The sequence below is a fragment of the Siniperca chuatsi genome, linkage group LG4 (genome assembly GCF_020085105.1).
Source record: "Siniperca chuatsi isolate FFG_IHB_CAS linkage group LG4, ASM2008510v1, whole genome shotgun sequence".
Taxonomy (NCBI): domain Eukaryota; kingdom Metazoa; phylum Chordata; class Actinopteri; order Centrarchiformes; family Sinipercidae; genus Siniperca; species Siniperca chuatsi.
In genome coordinates this window covers 27,215,901-27,238,390 of record NC_058045.1, presented here as the reverse complement: position 1 = coordinate 27,238,390, position 22,490 = coordinate 27,215,901, and the positions used below count along the sequence as shown (strand labels likewise).

Genomic DNA, 22,490 nt, shown 5'->3' with positions numbered 1-22,490 from the left:
GGTACCAATTATTTTGCCTCATGCAAGCTGATTTGCAGGGTATATGATATCTAAACATCACAGAATGGAAAAAGCATAATTTGGTTTGAAAAGCCCATCCAGTCTGCATGCTGTGCATTATGAATGGATTTGGATGCACATAATGTGGTCAGACTGTTTTCATTTCATCGTTACATCTTTTGTTTTACGGTATTCAAAAGGTCCATAATCCTCAACAAGTCAACAAGAAGAGAGTGGCCCAACTCCAAAAAAGTCGGTTTTGAAACATTTCTTCACTCTCGGGCTATGGAAATCCCAAATTTTGGGGTATTCAGTCCAACCATTATAATCATAAAGAAAGTATGTAAATAGACTAAAACAATCCAAAACACCTTAACACCAAGACAAGTGCATCCAAGTCATGACAGCACTTTCTAAAGTCAAGGGGTAAAATTTAAGACTTTCTTTTGGAAGAGGGTGACTGACTTTGCATGCAAACAGATACAAGATCAAATAAAGTCAGTTTGGGCCCAACATGCCCAGAACGAGCATGCCAGAGGGTCAGGGGGGACGAAAATGTGGTTTTAGTCTAAAGAATATTCATTTTGTTGGCTGACGTTAGTGTCTGTGAAATTGAAGCTACTCGAGGATGATTTATTGGCTGCATGTGCCACACAAAATGTGGCACATGAATCGATTCAGTTTGATGTCAGCGGTATGACTGATGCTCTAATCAGTGTTTTTATTGTATGCCTTCTCATGGTTTTGCTTCTACACTGCACTCAAAGCCTAAACTTTACTATATTGCTTCAGCCTGGTGAGCTGCGACTGTACGGCTAAAAAAGTACACAACCAAAGTCGTCAAAATCTTCCTCCCCTTCATATCACTGCCTTCCCTTCATGAAAACACAGAGACCAATTTAAATAAAATGACTTTCCTTGAAGCCAGAATATTAATAACACTAGACTCAGCAGCAGGATGACAGATCTTATCACAGAGAGGTCAACAGTGACTCCACCACCTGAGGAAATAAAAATGCTAAAAATGCTTGTTTCTTGATTTTAACTGAAAACGAAGCCACATTATATGCAAGCCAATTTCTGCCTGAAAAAAGAAAAAACTAACGTAACTATGGAAAATTAATTTTGACTTACTAAGTTAGTGCAAAGTGCAGGACTTTGACACCAGAGACTTAAACAACTTGTCTTGTGCTTTAAGTCACTGTTGCCAAGACGACAAATGTTAAACTAAAACATTAGTCATACTTTAGTTGCATCACGTGGATATTGTATTGCAGATTATATAAAAAATTAATTAAATATGTTATCAGACGTGTTCAGTATGAACATTTGGCAGAAAATGAAATCCGGGTGGCATTATGTTTAGGGTTTTTTTAAACTTTAAAAGTAAAAATTATGAGATATTAAGAGAGATACTGCATTCTAGTTATCGGATAATAAGTTAAAATGTTAAATGTAAATTATTAGTGAGTCGTGAGTGAAAACTGTCTTATATTTACTTAAAGGTCCAGTATGTAGGATTTAGTGGCATCTAGCGGTGAAATTGCAGTTTGCAACCATTTGAATACCTCTCGCCTCACCCTCCCCTTCCAAGCTGTAGGAGAAACTACGGTGGCCGAAACTCACGAAAAACGGCTAAATTTAAGATAATGAAAACACATTGATTCTTATTTTCAGGTGATTATACACTAATGAAAACATACTTACTAGTATTATATTCCATTTCTGCTAATAGCTCCTCCAAAATGTTACACACTGGACCTTTAAAAAGTCATAATTTTGACTTAGTATCCATAAATCTGACCAAGTAGGAGGTGATTTTGATTAAAATTCAAATAAAAATTTTGACCGATTCTGATTATTATAATTTTGACTTACTATTTGTCTTAATAAATTAATTTATTTTACAACTTACAGGCCTTTGGTAGCATCAATACCATAAAAAGCACTAACCATGTTTTAGTCGCCAGGAGCAGATATTTTATTTGAAGTGCGGATATTGTAGGAAAGGCAAATGAAATATGTTGTCAGTGAATGTTTTGCAGATACGTTCATGAACATTTTTTTACAATTTGCCAGACGCTTTTCCTCATTATGTTGATAAAAAATGTATTTCAGGTGGAATTTTCTCTCAAAACCTATTTGCTGTTGCAAATTAGTTGTATATAAACACAATTTCTAAGAGACACAGTTAATTAATTTTACTAATATCCTTGTAATTTTTATATTCATCATTCCTATACATATCAAATCATCTCTTTCTTTTCCAGGTAGGAATGGGCTTTCATAACATTACACAATGAAGAATGACACAAATGTCCGTAGATGGCAGCTGGACTACATTTACATTGCCAGAGTTGGAACAGCACAATAGGTTTAGTCAGCCATGACCTTTGAGTAACCTTTCTGTAGGAGGGGGAAGAGACAGAAAAGAGACATATAGGCGAAAGAGAGGAAAGAAAGAAGGAAAACAGATGGATTGAGAGGGAGTGAAGAGGGGAGAGAGAGCTTTGTTGGATACAGGAGAGAGAGAGAAACCAGAGAAGAGAGAGAGAGAGAGTAAAAGAGCGCTTGGCTCACAGACATCCAGGGAAAGAAGAAGTGGGCGCTTGTTCCCCCCTCTCTCCTCTCCTTCTGGCTTTTAAAAAAGTGAAACAACCCTTTGAAGAGGAAGAGAGGGGGGCAGTCCTGTACTCCCACCCAGCCTGGACTGCACGCAGCATTTATTGTGCCGACGCTAACCCAGATACCAGACACAACACAGAGCCGCGGCCAGAGAACCAGCTGAGGACCTGACAGAGCACAGGCATGAACGACATCAAGCTGGCCCTGCTGGGAAGCCAGGGGGCTGGGAAATCGGGTGAGTGGCTGGAAGTGATTTTTAGTTCAAACAGCTATAGAAAAAATACCTGTGGTTCTTCAGTCAGCATCTCTGTACTGTGTATGATGCCATTTGATTGATATATATATGTATATATATCTATATATATATATATATATATATATATCTATCTATATCTATATATATATATATATATATATATATATATATATATATATATATATATATATATATATATATATATATATATATCTATATATACTGTATATATATACTTTCTTTTGACACTTGCAACAGTCAGTGTAGTGTTTTTCAAATAATGATGATTTTTGGTGCATACTAAAGTTTCAGGCTTGGAAAGCTTCTTTATACAGTATATTGAAACACTAACAGATTCAGACTTTGTTTGAGTAAACATACCTAAACAGGTACAGTAATATATAAGTGTAGTAGACTAAAAAGAAGCCTCATTTAACACATTTGGTGTTGATCTTTCAAATAACTTTCAAGTAATGTCCCAGGACCTCTGGAGGGTTGCAACTAACGAATAGGATATTTTCATGATCAATTATTTCATTTTCTCCATTAATATAGTAATCATTTGATCAACAAAACATCACAAAATAGAGAAATGTTCCCAGAGTTCAAGGTGGCTTGCTAAATTATATTATTTTGTCCAGCCAACAGTCTAAAACCCAAATATATTCGATTTACAATGATATAAATCAGAGAAAAGCAGCATATTCTTACATTGGAAAAGCTGGAACCAGACAATGTTTGGCATGTTATCAATTCATCTATCAATTATCACTTTTTGAAATTGTTGCAGATTCACTTTCTACTAATCAACTAATCGATGAATTGACTAATCCTGCTTAGTTTCTCCTCCAGACATTCAAATTAAAATTAAACCTCACTCTTTGTTTTGATATAATAACACACTCTCTTCTGAGGTGGGTTAAAAAAAACATAAAATGTGATTACTTGCAAATGTATCACAAGTCTGTATTTTCTAAAATCCCACCCTACATATTTATGTACACATTTGGGAGCATTTAGATCAGAGGCTTCATCAACAAATAGTGACTGTATGTTGAATTACAGATGTAAATAGAAACAGTTCAGTGTCTCATTGTGTATGAATGCTTTAGAGAAAACTTTCTAGATGTACCTTGAACAGCATTGAAGACGCTGTATCATAGACATCAAAGAAGAGCTGGTTTAGTTAATGCTCAAATGAGATTTCAGAGTGTGAGGCTGTTTTGATATAAGCTTAGATATTTACTCTCCAGTGTAACACAGTGACATGACTTCTGCTCTGGAAGCTTTTTTAATTTATTTAGGACAAATTTGACAGGATGTGCATGTTATTTTTCAGCTTACTGCAACAGTTAAAGGTCCAGTGTGTGACGTTTAGGAGGAGCTATTGGCAGAAATTTAATATATTATTTATAAGTATGTTTTCATTAGTGTATAATCACCTGAAAATAAGAATTATTGTGTTTCCTTACCTTAGAATAAGCTGTTTTTATCTACAGAGGGAGCGGGTCGCCTTCCACGGAGGTCGCCATGTTGCACCGCCATGTTTCTACAGTAGCCCAGAACGGACAAACCAAACACTGGCTCTAGATAGGGCCGTTGGCGTTTTTCACAAGTTTTGCGGCCACCGTAGTTTCTCCTACACGCTTGGAAGGGGAGGGTGAGGCGAGCGGTATTCAAATGGTTGCAAACTGCAATTTCACTGCTAGATGCCTCTAAATCCTACACACTGGACCATTAAGTGCCAAGCTCAAAGGTACTGAAGCATAACAAAATAGAAGCAATTTTTCCAGAATCTCCACAGATTTGTAAAATCTTTCCAGTCAGAAACCTGTTGATACAGCTTAAACAGTAACTGGAACACATAAATGTGTATTAGCATTGAATGGCTTAGGTTTCTATTTATTTTAACTAGCTAACTGTAATTGTCTGGTAGCCAACTGGCAACTGAGCATAGGGTTGCCAGCCGTCCCGTAAAATACGGAATCGTCCCATAATTGGAAAGTAAAAGACGTGTTCCGTATTGAACTGAAACCTCGGCCTGTTGTTTTGTTGGCAACCTTCCATGCCAAATTTACCTTAAGACCCTCTTGATTTATAAAACATCTGAAATATGCGAGTTCACTACGTGAGTCCCTTTGTACATCAACAGGAAACGAAATTGTAGGATTTATGAATGAAGTTTGGTGAGTAAGCAAAAAAAAAACCCCACTGCTCTTACTGTTTACAATCACTCTAGAGTTCAGGCGTTTCAGGAAGTTGCCAACCCTAACTGAAGTTGAAAACAGTAGTTTGACAAAAAAAGGTACCCAAGTGAAACAAGGTCCACTTACTACCACTTTTTTGGTCTCTAAAATAAAGACTATCATACCTGGACATCTCTGTAGGCTAATTTAGCTTGTTGGATGTTAAGCTAGGCTAACTTTAACTGGTTAAGCTGCATGTTTTCAGGCAGTAACATGCCTAAGCTTTTATTTTCACTGGGCTTTGGTTTCATGTTACATAAACCCCATTCAGTGAGATGTAACTGAAATAATGAGCTTAGGCATGTTACTGCGTAAAGGCATAAACTTCAGATAATCCCTGCCTTTGAAAGACCTTTGTTAAATTAAAACTCATCTGTCACAGAGCTGATTTCAAGGTTGGAAAAGGGAAAACACAACATATACCGAGTTAGTTATAGTTATAGGACCCTTGTTGCTGCTTAGTATTCAGTCTCTGTGGTGCTGGTTAAGACTGACTGGCTCTGTGCTGTGTTCAAGCTTCATAAAACAATGGGACGTCTCCATTCTCTCTGCCTGGCAGTGAAGCAGAGCTGTTACTGTGGTGATGCTGTAGCCTCTGGAGGCTGCACGTGTGTCCATTTAATATGTTTTTCTGCTCTTTGCTGCTCTGCTTGTTGCTTTCACTGCATGTTTCTCATTTTCTTGTTGTTTTGCTCTCGGAATATATCAATGTTAGCGTGAAGACGGCCCCAAAAGAATTGCTATTGTGTCTTAAAGTCCTATGTGTCGAATGTCCTTTGCATTTTCCAGAATGCATGCACGAGTAACTTTTTGGGCCATATTCATATTTGTGTGTCCCCGTAGCCTAAGTATAACCCCTGTATAAACCATTCAGAGGCCCGTGACCACCATCAGCAACAGGCTTCCAGAGTTCAGCACTTGAAACTTCAGCCCTTAATTGAAACTGATTGTCTGTGGGAACAAAACTGGTCAGTTTTATGTGTAGCTCGCAGTCTGGAGGCGAGCAGAGGGGGAAATATAACCATTAAGCTTGCCAAATATGCACACAGGCCTCTTTCATGTGAGGCTACAGTTTCACCGCTTCAGTCCCAGAGTGTTGGCACCGTGTTGCGTCTACGGGAGTGAATGAGGGTCATTTTCCCACTGCTGCCACCTGTGAGGGATGAGAGTGTAATGATGCCATGAGTCATTTTATTGTTTTTCATTTAATCTGTTTCCTCCAGCTGTCCTTGTGCGGTTCCTGACCCGGCGCTTCATCGGTGAATACGCCTCAAACGCCAGTAAGTATTTCCAGATTTGATGATGATCGTGGTTTAATGGGGGTTTGGTTTTGGTCCTGGTCCATCATTATTTTAATCAGAATCAGAAATACTTTATTGAGTATTACCGAGGGGAAACTAATATTATTGTGTTGTTTATTTTTGACTGTTTCTAATCCTCATTACAGATTCCCTGTACCATAAGAGACTGTCAATCGATGGCAGGCAGCTGAATCTGGAAGTGTTTGATCCTTGTTCTCAGGTACAACATATCACTAACACACTTAATATTGCAATATTATTTCAGAACTTTTTATTAGAAAAGCAGAGCTGCAGTTGGACCCTGTTTTGAGTTCTTCAGTTTCCTCCTATTTCATCAGGTGGACTGGAAATATACTCAGACTGAGACTTTTCAAGAAAATACACTAAAGACATCCATATGAAAGTTAAATTTCATGTTCCAGCATTTTGTTTGTCTTATGATAATCATCACTTAGAGGCCAGACCTCTGTCAATATTTATTTTACGGTGATATTACTGTAGCCAAAAATGTCAATAAATCATCAGTGTTGTGAGAAAACCTGCTGTCTCTAAAATGTCATGGGCCAAGAGTATGGTAGAATTTTCTGAATCCATAAAAGATGATCCTTCAGCTGAGGTGAAAACATAATAAATTCTTGTTTTGGAGCTACAAGCGTTTCACATAACAACAGTAAAAACTGGTCCGTTTTCAGTTTGCTTGGGAAGCTGCAGTACATGTCCCTGACCTTGAAGGAAACATGGTCAGATATGTACCTTGGGCCAGCACGTGTATGATCCGTACAGCTCTTAAAGTTGGGAATCCAAAGGGTTTATGAGAGTGTCCTGAAGCGATGTGTGCCAATGTCTCTTTGAAGAAAAGAGCCATATAACCTGCTTACTTCTCTTTCAACAAGACCAAAGACCTGAGAGGCCTTTTACTACAGAGCTAGTATTTTATTGGAATACCCCGAGGCTCAGCAGAACAAGAGCCGGTCATTGTCTCTGTCGATTAAACTCACTGTAACGTCACCCTTTCATAAGAAGCACTGCGTCGATGTCCTGCCCTTCTGACCCGAGCTGCATAAAGACACCATGGAGTCAATAAAGAGAAAGGGATAAGTGAGTTTTTACAGTGCTGAGGCATCGCTGTTTGTGGGCTTAGACATGTCCTCTGACCCCTTGTCCTTCCGACTGTTTATTTCTCCTCAAGGTCACTAAAACATATTGTCCTATTCTCGCTCTGCACGTGTCTGCATGCTGGTGATGTTCAGGGTAACAAGAACAGCAGTAAAAATAGCTCTGGAAGAAGTGGGACAACAGTAATGCATACGTATTGTGTGTGTTTGTGTGTATATATATTTATTTATATATAGAATAAGGTGTAATGAGTACTGTGAGAAATTCCACCTTGAATAGCTTTCTAATATGTCATTTATGAAAGCTAAAAACACCTCCGTGTGTTGTCCTTGGCAGAGCTCAGAGGCCAGGTGTATACTGGAGGAGCCGGTGGACTGGGCAGATGGCTTTGTGGTGGTGTACAACATCAGCGACCGCACTTCCTTCATCAACGCCAAGAACATCCTGCGGCAGATTCGGGAGGCGCGCATGGACAACTGCAAAGGGTCAGAAGCACAATGAGGTTATTTTCTTAACTCTGACAGTGGACAGAAGCTGAGCCTCCCCACTCAACAAGCCACTGCTGGGTTTGAGAAAGACAAGGCGGATCAACGCAGCTGTTGGCCTAACATTTATTTCCAGAAACGTTGAGCTGGAAGAGCTTACATGGATTGTAACCTGTACTGAGGCTAAATTGTTTTTGCAAATATTTTCTCAAATTTGCTAGAGACCAAGTGCCATAGGGGGGTTACTACATTAAGATTTGGGTTAAAAAGTATAAACAACGTGATGTTTGCTGTTGAGTGAAACTTCATCTAATTGAAAATGCCAACTAGGAGCAAATAGAAACAGCAGTGGTGGAGGAAGTATTAAAAGCACTTAATGCAGACAGATTCCCCCTGTGACTCTTACACTATTATATGTTATATCATTAGATTATTATTACTCATGCATTAATGTAAAAGCAGGATTTTACTGTTGTAGTTGGTTGAGGTGGAACCATGGAGTTTTGACTATTTTGTATCGCACTGCAACTAATGATTATTCTCACTATAGATTAATCTGCTGATTATTTTCTCCATTAATCGATTGATTTTTTGATTTGTAAAAAGTGACGCCTTCACAATGCTTGTTTTGTCCAAACCATAAGTACAAACCTTAAAAGGAAAAACAGCAGACCCTCACATTTGTGGAGCTGGAACCATTTTAAGTTTATCCAAAGGGTTTTAATATGGTTTCTTTAAGTGTTAATTGTCTCATTCAGTGTTGTAGAATCATATATTTTAGTTGACAATAAATTTAATGCCAAGAATGATTTAAAACTACTATATTACCAGAACGTGCTGTAAACACGATGGGAAAACAGAACATAACAGAGTATCGTTGCCCTGCTTTCTTTGAAACTGAACAGGGATCTTCGTGCAGTCTTGAATTTGAGGAATGCTGGGATTCCTGACTGGGCAAACACAAACTCATAAATGATTCATGATGACAAGCGAGGGATTCACTGCAAACCTACAGGCATCTAGTAAATTTGGTCTGCTGAAAAAAATTGGCCAACTACATCCATCAGGCTGCCTGTCGTGTGCCAAAGCATAACGTGGAGGGAAGATATTTATTTAGTCTGACAAGTATGTATGTGAGTAGTGTAGATCAGCGATCAGTAAATCTTGATGGAGATAAGGACGGGAAATATTGGACTCACTTGTGTTTATGTGTGTATAAAACAAATGCAGCCAAAATAAAAACCAGAACCTGTTTTTGGCATTGGCAGGGATACATTTACACAAAAGCAATCAACAGGAAGTACAAACAGATACGTAGTATGAATAAGCAGCAATGGAAAATAGCTAAGTACATTTACTGAAGTACTGTAATTCTGAGGTACTTTACTTGAGTATTTCTATTTTATGTTACTTAATACTTCTACTCCACTACATGTATTTGATAACTTTAGTTACATTGCAGATTCAGATTAGTGATGCAAAATATAATTCATTAATTACGATGTATTATTATAGATTAAGCCCCAACTTTACGAGCTGCAACATTAAAGTGATGCACACATTAATGCATCAAAAATTACAATCCAATTATATAATATATATTATTCTGAAATGGGCCATTCTGCATAAGGAGTACTTTTACTTCTGGTAAGTATAGTTTGATTCTAACAATTTTGTAATTTTACTCAAGTAAAATTTTTAATGCAGGACTTTTACTTGTAACAGAGTATTTGTACACTGTGGTATTGCTGCTTTTACTGAAGTAAAAGTTAAGAGTACTTATTCCACCACGGCAAATAAGAGAAGTAAACTAAAACTAGAATTCTATATACAATATGAGTATCTACTATATGACGCATTAAAATAAAAATGTGCACTGGTAAAATAAAGTTTATAAAGTTATATATAACTTATGTAAGTTTATTACTATTTTTAGTATATATTCCATATCTATATATATATATATACAGCAATTAAGATGACATGTTTTTATGGTTGCATTGTCACATCGAATGGAAATATTCTAGATGTTTTGTGCATCATTGTATACACACATAATTGCATCTAGTGTCTTTTAAACTTTTGGATCTTGACTACAAAATTAAATAAGGTTCTGTGAGTTTGAACACAGCTTGGGTCCAGCAGGGTTGGAGAGGTTTAAAATTAAATCACTCCTCAGCAGAAAGTAATTTTCTAGGAAACTGATGCTTTTCTTGGCTCCACACCTTCTGCATCTCACCAGTCCTCACTGACATGTTTCAGGGAGATGGAGGTTCCTGTGTGTCTGGTGGGTAACAAGCAGGACCTGTGTCACGTCCGACAGGTGCGTGAGGACGAGGGCCGCTGCCTGGCTCAGGAGAACCGCTGTCACTTCCAGGAGGTCTCAGCAGCCGAGAGCTACCAGGACATCGCCAACCTCTTCACCCAACTCATCCGGCAAGTGATGGAGCACCTCAAGTACAGAGCCGACCGACGACGCTACAGCGGCTCCAAGTCTATGGCCAAGCTCATCAACAATGTGTTTGGCAAGAGGAGGAAGTCAGTGTGACGGTTCCAGTGAAGTCAGCGGCTAATCGGCTGGAGGGACTGGGATGTTTTGTGTGGACCGTTGTTAAAGGGAAGTGGCCAAGAAGTTACACGCTGGGTCTGAAAACTGTTTAGTACATACACAGCGGTCCAAACATTAACCCTGCGTTCACACTGCGAGCAACATGGATGGTTGGTGGGAAGGATTGGATGGTGTCTGTGGGTCTGCAACTACAACATTTACAGACAAACATTAGTCTTGTACACATCTTTGGCAAGTGTTGTTGTTTGTCTAGGATGTATTTATCTGCTTTGAGTTAAGACAGCTTTTTAGAAATGACCTATTGTGTTATCATGTTAAAACAAAGCAGGCTGTTGGTTTCCAATTTTGGGGTTGGGCCCCTTTGAAGGGGTCGCAAGATGGAACATACCCCCCACATTTTTGCTAATCAAAATCAAGTTTTTCTTCAGACGTTTCTCTTATATTCAAGCAAACAAACAAAAAAATCACTCACAACTTTTAGACGTTGCTCAGTTTTATCCTTTTTTTAATGCCTTACTTTTTTGAGTCTTAAATTATTCTATAAAATACCTTTTTTCATTTCAAAGCCCTGAAAACCCACACAGGATGTTTCACAGATTCTTATAATGCTGTTATATTATGAGAGGTTGTTAAACTACCAATAAAAATGATAAAATTGTCAATTGTCCCGCCCAGGAGCAACAAAGCTGTGAGGGAAATGTCACGCAAGCGCAGTCTGTACTTGCTCACATTGTCCAAAAAAACAAACAGCTACTTTCCAAGAATAATCTCTGGCTGGTTTATTGCTGTAGTTTTTCACATGAAACCTGTATAGGACTGGGAAGCTTTGATTGGCTGTAATTAGCTTCTCCTCCGTCTTTCACTCATCAGACATAACTGTTTGTCATTAACTGAAATCACAACATGGAGGAATGCAAGTCTGACAAGCTGTTGATTAGCGAGTGACTTTTCCCCACTAAGTTTCCCTTGAAACTCCTTAATCAGTGTGCTCACATTGTGAACTCGGGGTTACTGACCGCCCCCCGCTGTTGGCTGTTTCTTTAAGCATCTCATTGCAGTTTTGCTTTGTCACTGGTTTAACCCTTTACTGTTAAACTGCCTTTCTGCAGGTTTTATATAATGTTTTAAGTGAGGGAAAAGGACAGTTTTATGCATTTTACTGACACTTTAATGAACATTATATATGTACAGTATACATTATTTTTTTTTCATAGCAATGCTATTCTTTGGCAGCCATAGTGTTTGTTTACTATACTGTTGATTGTAATATGTCATATACTCTCTCTCTTATATTGCCATATGGTAGCCATGACAAACAGCATCATTTAAATGATATATTGTGTATATATTAATTGGTAAATTGAATAATTATTGTATTTAAAACAAACACTAACACATACCAATTAAGGGCATGAACTAATTCAATGCTGTGCTGTTGTTATGTCACCATGATGCTATGAAGACTGTACCACACATGATGAAAAATATGTTCACGTATGCAGTGTTTTGTAGACGTTCCTTTTGTAAATACTGTAAAAACATTGGCTGTTCCAGAGGAAATTAAAGTTAACATTGCTTAATAAGATGCCTGCTTTACTTTTTCAGAGGGGCTGCTGTTTCACTTTGAGCTTAACTTTAATTAGATGACCATGAGAGGAGACATTTCTCTAAAGCCTTCAGCAAAGAGGAATTTCCTGTGTGTTACTGCTAAAAATAGCTGGTTTGGGGGCAGGAGAAGTGAGAAATGCACCATTATTATACCGAATTTTGGCCTCCAAATCAAAGACATGTTCCTGAAGTACCCACTAGATGGCAGCACAGTTATCGGAACATAATGATGAGCCCTTTTTCCCTCTATGTTTAATGATTTCCTGCTCGTGGAGCCTGGCCTATTACACACTGAATCAATTCAAATTATAGAGATAAATGACAGTGAACAATGAAATGGAAAAAAAGTCTAATTCACTTTTTAAAATTCTCTTATATGAAAGGCTTTACGCCTCAGATACAGACGAATGACAAATTAAAGGAAAACCTATTGAGTGACCCCTCCCGACCTGTATGGAAATATTTGCATTCAATGTTTCTCATTTATACAGGTTTGTCTTCTAATCAGTCACCCGCTGTAAGTACTGTAGGTGGGGAAAAAGGTATTTTCTAATTTTAAAGCCTTCAAAGAAAACATTTGTGGGGTTCCTCAGGGTCCAAGATGTATTTCCTCTTATTTTATTTAACCTTTATTTAACAAGGTAAATTCCACTGAGGCTGGAAACCTTTTGCACCTGGTCAAGACAGCGGCATGAAAAGTTGCAGACAAAACAATAAAAAGATTACAACAGATAAAACAATACTAAAAAAATAAGGCTAAAAGTAGGCTAAGAACAGACACAGGTAAAAGTTACACTATCCAGTATCTGTATCATTGTCAGTATCTTTAAAAACATTTTAAAAAACAAATTCCTTTTGGTGCAATCACTTTAGAGAACTACTTGTATGTGAATAGTACCTATTTTGTAATTCTTAATTTAAAGGAGTTTCATAAAGTGCTTTTTAAATACAGTGTATTATGATAATTTACTGCTTCCAGCGAAAGTCGGCATGAGCGAACCAAACTGAGTTGCAGTTAACACTTGTGCTCTGTAAGGAAGCATAGGTATTCATTATGTTTCTCTACTCGTTTATTCAGATTTTTCCTTTAATTTGTCACCTGTTTTTATTTGTTTAAAAGGTTTTATATATGACAATGAAAGCAGAGAGATCAAAATATCCCCACTTTGCCCTCTTTGTGGCGCTACAGAATCAAAAATCACAAACAAGTGGCATCCAGGTAGGATTTGGTTGTCGTGGCAACACCAAGCAGGAGGGGGTCAATCACTGTGCATCCTTTTAAGTGCAGCTTATACGATCTTGCAATTTAGTTGTAAAGCTTTTTTATATTTCAAACAAATGATCCCTGATATTTTCAGACAGACGCATTTGTACTCTTATAAAGTTCATGAAAGAGATTTTCTCTTCTAGAAAAAAAATCTTTTGCTGGACAGGAGGTCAAGCATTTTACATTTCCAGCAGCAGTTGCAGTGAATACTGTAGATGGAGGAACTATGTAGTTGGCAGGAGCAGCCGTAACCACCGTGGCCGAACAGAAAAAGAAAAAAGCTCCATCTACAGAGACTGAACAGAAAATCTAAGGAATAAAGTGCCACCCACTGAGTTTGACTGACAGGTAATTTCTGGAGAGAGCTGGCATTAGCACTTATTAACAAATATGTCAGGAAAGTATACATCAAGTAAAACAGGGAAAGTGTGAATCTGTGATGGTGCAAAATGCTCTTCATTTAAACTCTAATTTGATTCCATCTCGTCATCTTCCTCCCCCCTCTTCTTCTCTGTCTGTCTCATTTTCTTCAGAGAGATGAGGAGCGCAGACGGATGGAGAGAGAACCTCCAAGCTTGGCCTTGTAGCTTCAGGTCAGTGATCTTATTTGGCCCCTGTGTGGAGGAAGAATTGGTTTTGGCTCGGCTGAGGACAATCATCCGAACCAAGGGGGTTGGATGCTGCTGGGACACCGCGAGAGCCAATCAGAAAGGCCATCGATCAGTTCCCCTTAATCTCACAGCTGGTGAGCACATCCCCACTCCAATCTAAAACTCTGCAGCTTAGTCAGACTGACAGGGGATTGGATGGCTTCCAGACTTGAACCTCCACTGAAATGGATCCATGTTAGAGCAGGAAGAGTTTGTCTACAACATCAGATGGTACTCAGTTCTCAGCATCCCTTTCTGCGGCTGCAATCTTGGCTGCAAAAATAAATAGTAGTTAAAGTTGTTTAGTCTAGCGCTGACTGAAAATCTCAGTTTCCTTAAAAAATGTGGAAACAATATGTCCGTGTGGTAAAATAATAGTTTGTTTCCAATTCAAATCAACTAAAAAATACAGATACAGGTAGAATTATCCTAATCGAAATATGTTTTTCCCCTATAATCTCAAGGAAAACATAATTTTAAGTTGATCTGAACACGAGCCAGTACGAAATTTTTTGCCATGTACTGTGTGTCATCCTGCATGAGTGCACACGGTGATTGCTTGCTGGATGTATATATATGGTGCATCTGAAGAGTCGGTTTCTAAAATGAGACATCCACTCTCTGAAAAATGGGATGCCTCCTCTGTGAAAAGAGGCATAGAAGCAAAATGCATACTTTAATTTTGTTGAATTTAGTGAGTGTCACGAGCACACATTTTTGATGAGTTACATCTGGATTATCTGGTTTTATTAAACATTGAATGAATGTAAAGCAGCTTTTTTGAGATGTATTGCAGAAGGAATCATATGTAATCCATTTCATATGTTTTATAAATTGTTCTACTTGTTCTTGTCTACTCAGTGTCCTGCAGTCTGTGCACTGAATACTGCTTTGTAAGATGTTGGTATCTTCTTGCAGTAAGGCTGCCAAAGCTCTGCAAGTGAAGTGAATCTGATAAAGAACTCAATATCACAGAGAGGCACTCTAAAGCTCTTGTTTTCAGTTGCTGAATCAAAGCATCCATCATATTATTGATAGAGTATTACTTTTTTCCACAGAAGACATTTTGACATGTCACAGTAGGAAAAGCACAGGTGTAAATAATAAAATCAATGATGGCTGAATTAAATTTAGCAGCTTCAGTTTCAGTGTCCCGGGTGCATGCTGGTTCACTGTCACACTCATGACTTAGTGGGACACTGAATGGAGAGGAGCCTTTGTTAATGTTATTAGTAACACCTGTGCTTTTCGAACTATGACAATGTCTGCTGTGAAAAAGGCCTTTAGAGAACCGATGTGAACTTCTGGGTTCTGGTCCAGAACTAAGAAAACCTAATTCAAAATCCCACTGACATTTGTAATTATGCTAATAATTAAAAATCCAGCCTTGGGACATAACATTACTCGACAATATGTTCTGTGGCTCGCTACTGTCACAAACTGGCTCAAGGAATGTGACCATAAGGGAGTCCATGCAAAGGTTATACTTTCTAACAAGAGTCACTTATTAAAACTATAGTTAACAGAAATGGACAACGGCGTGTGGAAATCATCAATGCATGGATGAGATGCATGTGTGCTGTGGAGGTGTTGAATGTGCGAACCAAAAGCAGCAGATGTAAGGTGAATGACAGCTGTAGGAAGACAGACAGAGCAAGCACACAGGCCAGCTTTTATATCCTGGAAGGCCCAGGTGAACTAGATCAGCTGACGACCCCCCCCCCCCATGTCAGCTAATTGCCTGTTGAGGTTGGCCAGGACAGACTCCTAGACAGTGGGAGGGGCGTCACACTACACATGTCTAGATAAGGATGGTAGTTTTCTGAAAAACAATCTAATATCGTTGTTTATTCAATATTTAGGTTTTTTTAGCAGATGTTAACGAACATTTTCCATAAGCCCAACACCATCACGGGCTGAATGTCACGGCTTCACAAAAGAGGCGAGCCCATAAGTGAGTCGAGGGGTCATGGTTAGCTCAGACATGTCTGTAATACCAGCAGGACAGAGAAGGCTGATAACTGTAGACGTTTTTAGACAACAGAAAGTACAACTAAAAAATAGGAAAATTTACATTAGGAGAGAGCTATGGTTAATTCTAAGGATATGGACAAAACCAAGTTATGATGTTGCACGATGGGGTAAGTACCTGTACTGCCACGCTTGTAGTTTTTTCATGGGAGCTGTAGTTTTTTCAGTGCTCAGAAAGTAATTGTTTAACTTAAAATCACAAAGGTTTCATTTTCTTATAGCAACTGCTGCCGATTTGTCTTGGCCGATGAAAGAAATGCTAAATGAGAGATTGCACTGAGTCACAGAAGATAGTGGACCAGAGGCTAGCCCGGACGTGACGTGATGACTTCAGCTCTCTATTGGCATCAAGCTAATGCTAAAAAACAGTGTTGTACATTTAAGAATGTAATTACTGCAATGTACCAATTATCAACTTTGTACAAAATACCAAAAATACAATTATCAACAGTTATAGTTATAAAAACAATTTCTACGGTATGTGAAGTTTTTGTTGAAGCAGATGCAGCATTTATTCAGAATCACCACAGATTTAGGCCTAAAGGAGCTCATGGAGACGCTCTAGCAGCCTGGCTCATTCGGATACAGAAGGTGTCAAGAGTCCAATCACATTACATTGTGTTCCAGTCCTTGAAAGGTTTGTGCTTGCACAACTGTATTTGAAGACTTCTTGCCAAGTTTGAGGTTGACAGATCAAAGACATCCCGTTCAAGTGCAGCAGCCTGCATCTGCAGCAGAGGAAATGCGCCAAAGATGCTTTCCAAAATATGATCCATGAAAAGGACGATACAGTGCTCTCTATGTGGCAAGTTTTTGAACTTTAGGAAAAAAGGATTTGTAAAGATTTGTACATTGTGTCCATGAGCTTCCTGAGGCCTCCATGACCCAATTAACATAAGATAAGACAAATGAGTCCATTCCAAACAAGATTTAAAAGGTATCTGAAATGTGGTATTAATGTGGTACTTCCTTTGGGTAATGATACTTAATGTGAAACTTATAGAAAATGTGGATTGACGATGCTCCTCTTCAACGCTCCTCTTGATACCTACTTCTCATTTTTCATCCCTGCAGTTGACGATGTAAAGAAATAGACTGGTTATTTTCGGGTATAGTTCTAACAACAACAAAATTAATATCAGCTTTTAAATGGACTTCTTTATTGGACTGGTGACCTCCTCCGATCATATCATCCTACTTCTCAGGTTTTTTGTCAGCCACACAGCTCAAGTTTATCTTTAGTTTCTTTCAGTTAATACACTTGGGTAAACTTTACATTAGCACATGTTCATGCTGATGAGCTGCCTACTATTTAACCCCATCTAGCCAGAGATTGAGGTTAACTGTAAAGCCACAACAGGTGTTGATGAGGTAGATAATGATCACAATAAAGCAGCAGTAAAACAGACAAGCAACCATAATGTTCACTGTGTTTACAACAGATGTCGATGCTCTTTTGTCTTGCAAGGCTACCATTGCTTGGACATGCCCTTAAAGGCATATTGCTACGTTTAATACTGAAGTACATAAATAAAACTTGACTTCCATAAATTGAAAGCCATAACCCAGCTGGTTATGCACATACAACATACCCTTCAGCATAAAAACAACACACCGGCAGCATTAGCGTTAGCCAGTAGCCAGTAGCATCCTTCTGCCTCACACAGTATTTTTTAGGCAGGCAGGGAGACTTCACTGAGTGCAATGCTTTCTTTTTCAGGAGGGCCCTGTTCACACTCACACAGTTACACACATTCACACCTGGAAGCTGCCCAGTACAACCACAATCTGATCTGATGGCCGCTCCACTGGAGCAGTTGGAGACTAAAGGTGTCAGTATGTTCGAAATGACTGTCGTCTGACCACGTCTGAAGGCAAAAGTGTTTATAGCTGTTTCAAATGACCGCACTCAAAAGCAGGGTGAAAAGCCGGCCGTCATAGAGAGAGAGAGAGATAATCATTCAAATTGTGATTTCTGCATAGTCTCTCCTTGAAGGATTTCATAGTGTTGCACTTGGTTGTACACACAAAAAGTGACGTAGTTTAAAATGAACAAATATATTATTAAGGGGGAGCACTTTAGTTGAAGCATGCTGACACCTTATGGGCCTCAGTGGTGGTAATGATTTATACCACGCTCATGTGTTATCGGAGTTGCCATAATTACCAGCTTCCGACTTATAAAATCATCTTCACCTCAGCATCCAAGTCATAATTTCAGCTGTGAAACAGTTTGCATGGAAATGCCTGAAAAAAAATTGACAAACACGTCACACCTCACGTCAGTCAGTCTTTTGTTCAGCATAATTTAATGGATATAGTTACATTGTCAACGCATATGCAGTATTTCTAACCCTAACATGACCAGCTCTGCAGTCATACAACCGTCTTGAGTTGTCTGATGACACGAACACCGTCCCAAATGACATGAACGCATCATCCTATCAGTGCGGGGATCAAACTAGTGACCCTCCAGTCAGAAGCCTCTACTGCAACATTTTAGGTCACCGGTCCACACACACACACATTTCCACATGTTGAACTGGAAACTGCCCAATACAACCACAAAGAAGCTCCACTGGTTCATATGAATATCACATGCCTTGCTCAAAGGCACCATGGCACATGTAAACACTTGGCTTTCTTCCCCAGAATTTCCCAGCCTGTCGAGGGATCAGAACAAATAATCTGCTCCCCAGTGGTCAAACCTCTTGGGAGTTCAGCTGCAGCTCTATCACAATCAGCCAAGCTCTCCTGGTGAAGCACTTTGCTTGTGAAGCTAATAAGAAAATGTTCAAGTGTTTGCTCCTCTTCCTGTTCGTCCTGATGGGTTATGAGACCTTGTTTATCTCCTTTTAGATGGATCCACTTGGTGCCATTTTGTTCAGAATGAAAAACATTTTCAATAAAATAAATTAACACACTGCAGTATTTGTGATATTTTACAGTAATTTTTCAGGAAACAATCTCTCAAAAAACACTTTTCATAAACTTTTATCCTCACATCCACTTTATTTTTATTTTAGGCATCTTAAGTTGGACAGCAGTATATTTCAAGGTATATCTAACAGGGTCTGGATTTTAAAAAATGTACTGCTTTCACTCATCTGCCCTGCAGTATAGAACCAGCCCATTTCCACTGATTCCCTGCCAGATTGTCAAAGTTGCTTTATGTCATTCCTTTCGACCCTCTGTAACCTGTTACCTGTAACTGCCTGCCTGCCTGCCCGCCTGCCCGCCCGCCGCCCCACGGACTGATGATTCTTTGCCTAACCCCTTTGGATAAGTTTGCCTGATAGGACTGCCTTCCCGGTTTTAATCCTTGCCTGTCTTATGAAATAGATAGCTTATATACCTCCATTTTGGTCAATAAATCACCGAACTCTTCCTGTCTGCTCAATTGTCTGCATTTGGGTCCTTCCCCTGTTGCGTGAATTACCCACCTGTGCCAATAAGTCTGTATGTTGTGGTCTACTTCACTTTGTCAGGCAAGTCCTATTTAAGTGGATCACATCTCTCCAGTTCTGAGGTCTTTACAGTGGCTTCCTGTCTGTCAAAGAATTGATTTCACTCAGATATAGCAGATATCTATTGCTACGTTATTAACCATCCAGACCTCTCAGGTTGTCAGGCAAAGGTCTGCCTTCAGTCCTGAGAGTCAAAACTAAACATGGAGAAGCAGCGTTCAATTTTCATGTACCATGCTGTATATCTGGAACAAACTCTCAGAAAACTGCAGGTCTGCTGCAGCTCTTAGTTCTTTTAAATCAAGGCTGAAGACTTTTCTGTTTGCCGCTGCCTTTTATGAAATCAAATAATGATTAATTTCTTACACTGCACTGTAACTTTTGCTCTCCTGTTTTAGCTTGTTTTTATTTTCTATTTAACTCTAGAAGTGTTTTTAAATGTCTTTTTATATTGGCCTATGTTTTATGTAAAGCACTTGATTGCCTTGTTGTTGAAATGTGCTAAACAAATTAACTTGCCTTACTAAGATTCAAAGTAAAATTATTCATATAATTCTTGCATGTATAAGAATAGAAAATTATTATATTTAAGTTTACTGAAATAATATATACACTTTCAAAGTATACGTTTTATTTCAATAAACTTAACAATAATTGATTAAGTTCCCCATAACATTGCCTTCCCTCTCACGTTTTTTACCTTTGGTTTATAATACATTTTTTCATCAAATTAACTACAATTTTTAGAGGACACTTCATGTCACTTTAAGATCTCTGTATATTTCAGTAAGGGTATACCCTCACTGACACAGTTGAATCAAAACCACTCGAAAAACTTTCAACAAAAACTTAACTTTAGATTACACTGCATTCGTTTTAAATAGGTGGGCTTAATAAATTGTAAAAGTAGAAAGTAGCAGTCCTCATGACAAAAAACTTCTATGGTAGCTGATGTTCAGTCAATTTAGTTTCCATTCAATAAACAGTCTGTGTTGCACCAACAGGGACTAAAATAATTTATTGATTCAAGTTTATTTCTGATTCATGTTGTATTGCACTATTTTCACCATCGTGTGAGGCACATTAGGTCTTTGTATCTGTCTGCCTTTACCTATGACTTTCAGCAAACTTTGGATCATGTATTATCATCCTTCAAGGACACAGAAATGTGAACCAATGTTCTACCCGTCCCAAGGACCTGTGGCATCATCACCGTCATCTCCTCCTGTCAGGGCAATAGTCCACAATGTGACAATGGTTGCCACAGAGAACAAGGCTAGGACCACAAACAGAATGTACAGCCTGCTGATGCTGCAATTTTTGCCCATTGCCTAACAAACACAGCTAACATAAGTTCCACAGATAGATCCAAACTAAATCACTGAGAGGAAAGCCTCCAGCTGTTGACTAAAACTACTTCTTTACCCTTTAGTGGCAGTCAAATTACTGTTATAATGCAAATGGTAAAAGATCTGATTAAAACTAAGTATGTCTGGTTTGCTGAGTCTCATGCAGAATGATAAACAGAAGCGATTGCCAGCATTTAACTGCCCCCCACCTCTCATTCCTCCATTATCGAGTCCTCTCACCATTTGGAATAAATGGATGATATATTAGGACTGAACAGCCCTCATGGGAATGGTGGAACTGGAAACACTTGATAACCATCTACTCAGAAGTGAGTGATAAGAGTGATGAATTATCTACAATAATGTTTTAGTGGACATATCGGTCATAAAACAATGCATGTCTACTCAGAATTCACGTGTATGAAGTATTTTTTATTGTCTTTGTCTCACAGCGTTCATAGATCAAACATTTACTTCTGTTTAACTGATTGTTAACAATTTCAGAAAATAGCATATGCTGTGAGGTCTGGATTGTCATACATTCAGGGGGGGAGCTTCATTCAAAGACTGTTTTCTTCATATTGAGCTGTATCTTAAACTATAGGATTTCTACTCTTTCTAAAAATAATTTACATGTCTTATGTTTTTGCTGCTGTGGCCATGAAGGCAGGTATTCTGAAAAAGTTAATTGTATTGTGGCATAAGTTAAATTTCTTCTCTTCATATCAGTCAAGGTCATTATATCTATCGATCAAGCCAGATTAAACTAAACAGTTAGCTTAACTTCAAGCATGCCTTAAGGACATAAAAACCTGGATGACCTGCAATTTTCTGATGTTAAACTCTGACAAAACTGAAGTTATTGTACTTGGCCCCAAACACCTCCAAGACACATTATCTAAAGATATAGTTACTCTAGATGGCATTGCCCTGGCCTCCAGCACCACCTAAGGAACCTCAGCGTTATCTTTGATCAGGATTTATCCTTTAACTCCCACATGAAACAAACTTCAAGGACTGCCTTCTTTCACCTATGTAACATTGCAAAAATCATGCACATCCTGTCTAAAAATGATGCCGAAAAAGTAGTCCATGCATTTGTTACTTCTAGGCTGGACTATTGCAATTCCTTATTATCTGCCTGAATAAGTCCCTTAAGACTCTCCAGTTGATCCAGAATGCTGCAGCACGTGTACTGACAAGAACTAGGAAAAGAGATCATATTTCTCCAATATTAGCTTCTCTGCACTGGCTCCCTGTAAAATCCAGACTAGAATTTAAAATCCTTCTCCTCACCTACAAAGCTCTTAATGGTCAGGCACCATTGTATCTAAAGGATCTCATAATACCTTATTACCTGACTAGAACACTGCGCTCCCAGGATGCAGGCTTACTTGTGGTTCCTAGAGTCTCCAAAAGTAGAATGGAAGCCAGAGCCTTCAGTTATCAAGCTCCTCTCCTGTGGAATCAGGTCCCAGTTTGGGTTCGGGAGGCAGACACCATCTCCACATTTAAGAGTA

At 38.6% G+C, this 22,490-nt stretch overlaps 1 protein-coding gene across 2 annotated transcripts; it reads left to right on the top strand.

The window, feature by feature from the left end:
• Positions 1-2,533: 2,533 nt before the first annotated feature.
• rerglb (RERG/RAS-like b) lies at positions 2,534-15,751 on the top strand. 2 transcript variants are annotated; one of them, XM_044192381.1, is made up of 5 exons: positions 2,534-2,860; positions 6,351-6,407; positions 6,575-6,648; positions 7,881-8,029; positions 14,007-15,751. In XM_044192381.1, the coding sequence occupies exons 1-5, from the start codon at positions 2,809-2,811 to the stop codon at positions 14,242-14,244; spliced, it is 570 nt and encodes a 189-aa protein (XP_044048316.1). In that variant the 5' UTR covers positions 2,534-2,808; the 3' UTR covers positions 14,245-15,751. The 2 variants fall into 2 exon arrangements, with proteins under 2 accessions (XP_044048316.1, XP_044048315.1); XM_044192380.1 differs by lacking the exon at positions 14,007-15,751 and adding an exon at positions 10,292-12,183 and having other exon boundaries at positions 2,562-2,860.
• Positions 15,752-22,490: the final 6,739 nt, after the last annotated feature.

Excerpts from the sequence above, each read along its gene's own strand:
- rerglb (XM_044192380.1), top strand. The coding sequence starts at position 2,809 with ATGAACGACATCAAGCTGGCCCTGCTGGGAAGCCAGGGGGCTGGGAAA. Across the intron at positions 2,861-6,350 it reads CCAGGGGGCTGGGAAATCGG|CTGTCCTTGTGCGGTTCCTG; the intron begins GTGAGTGGCTGG and ends TGTTTCCTCCAG. Across the intron at positions 6,408-6,574 it reads TGAATACGCCTCAAACGCCA|ATTCCCTGTACCATAAGAGA; the intron begins GTAAGTATTTCC and ends TCCTCATTACAG.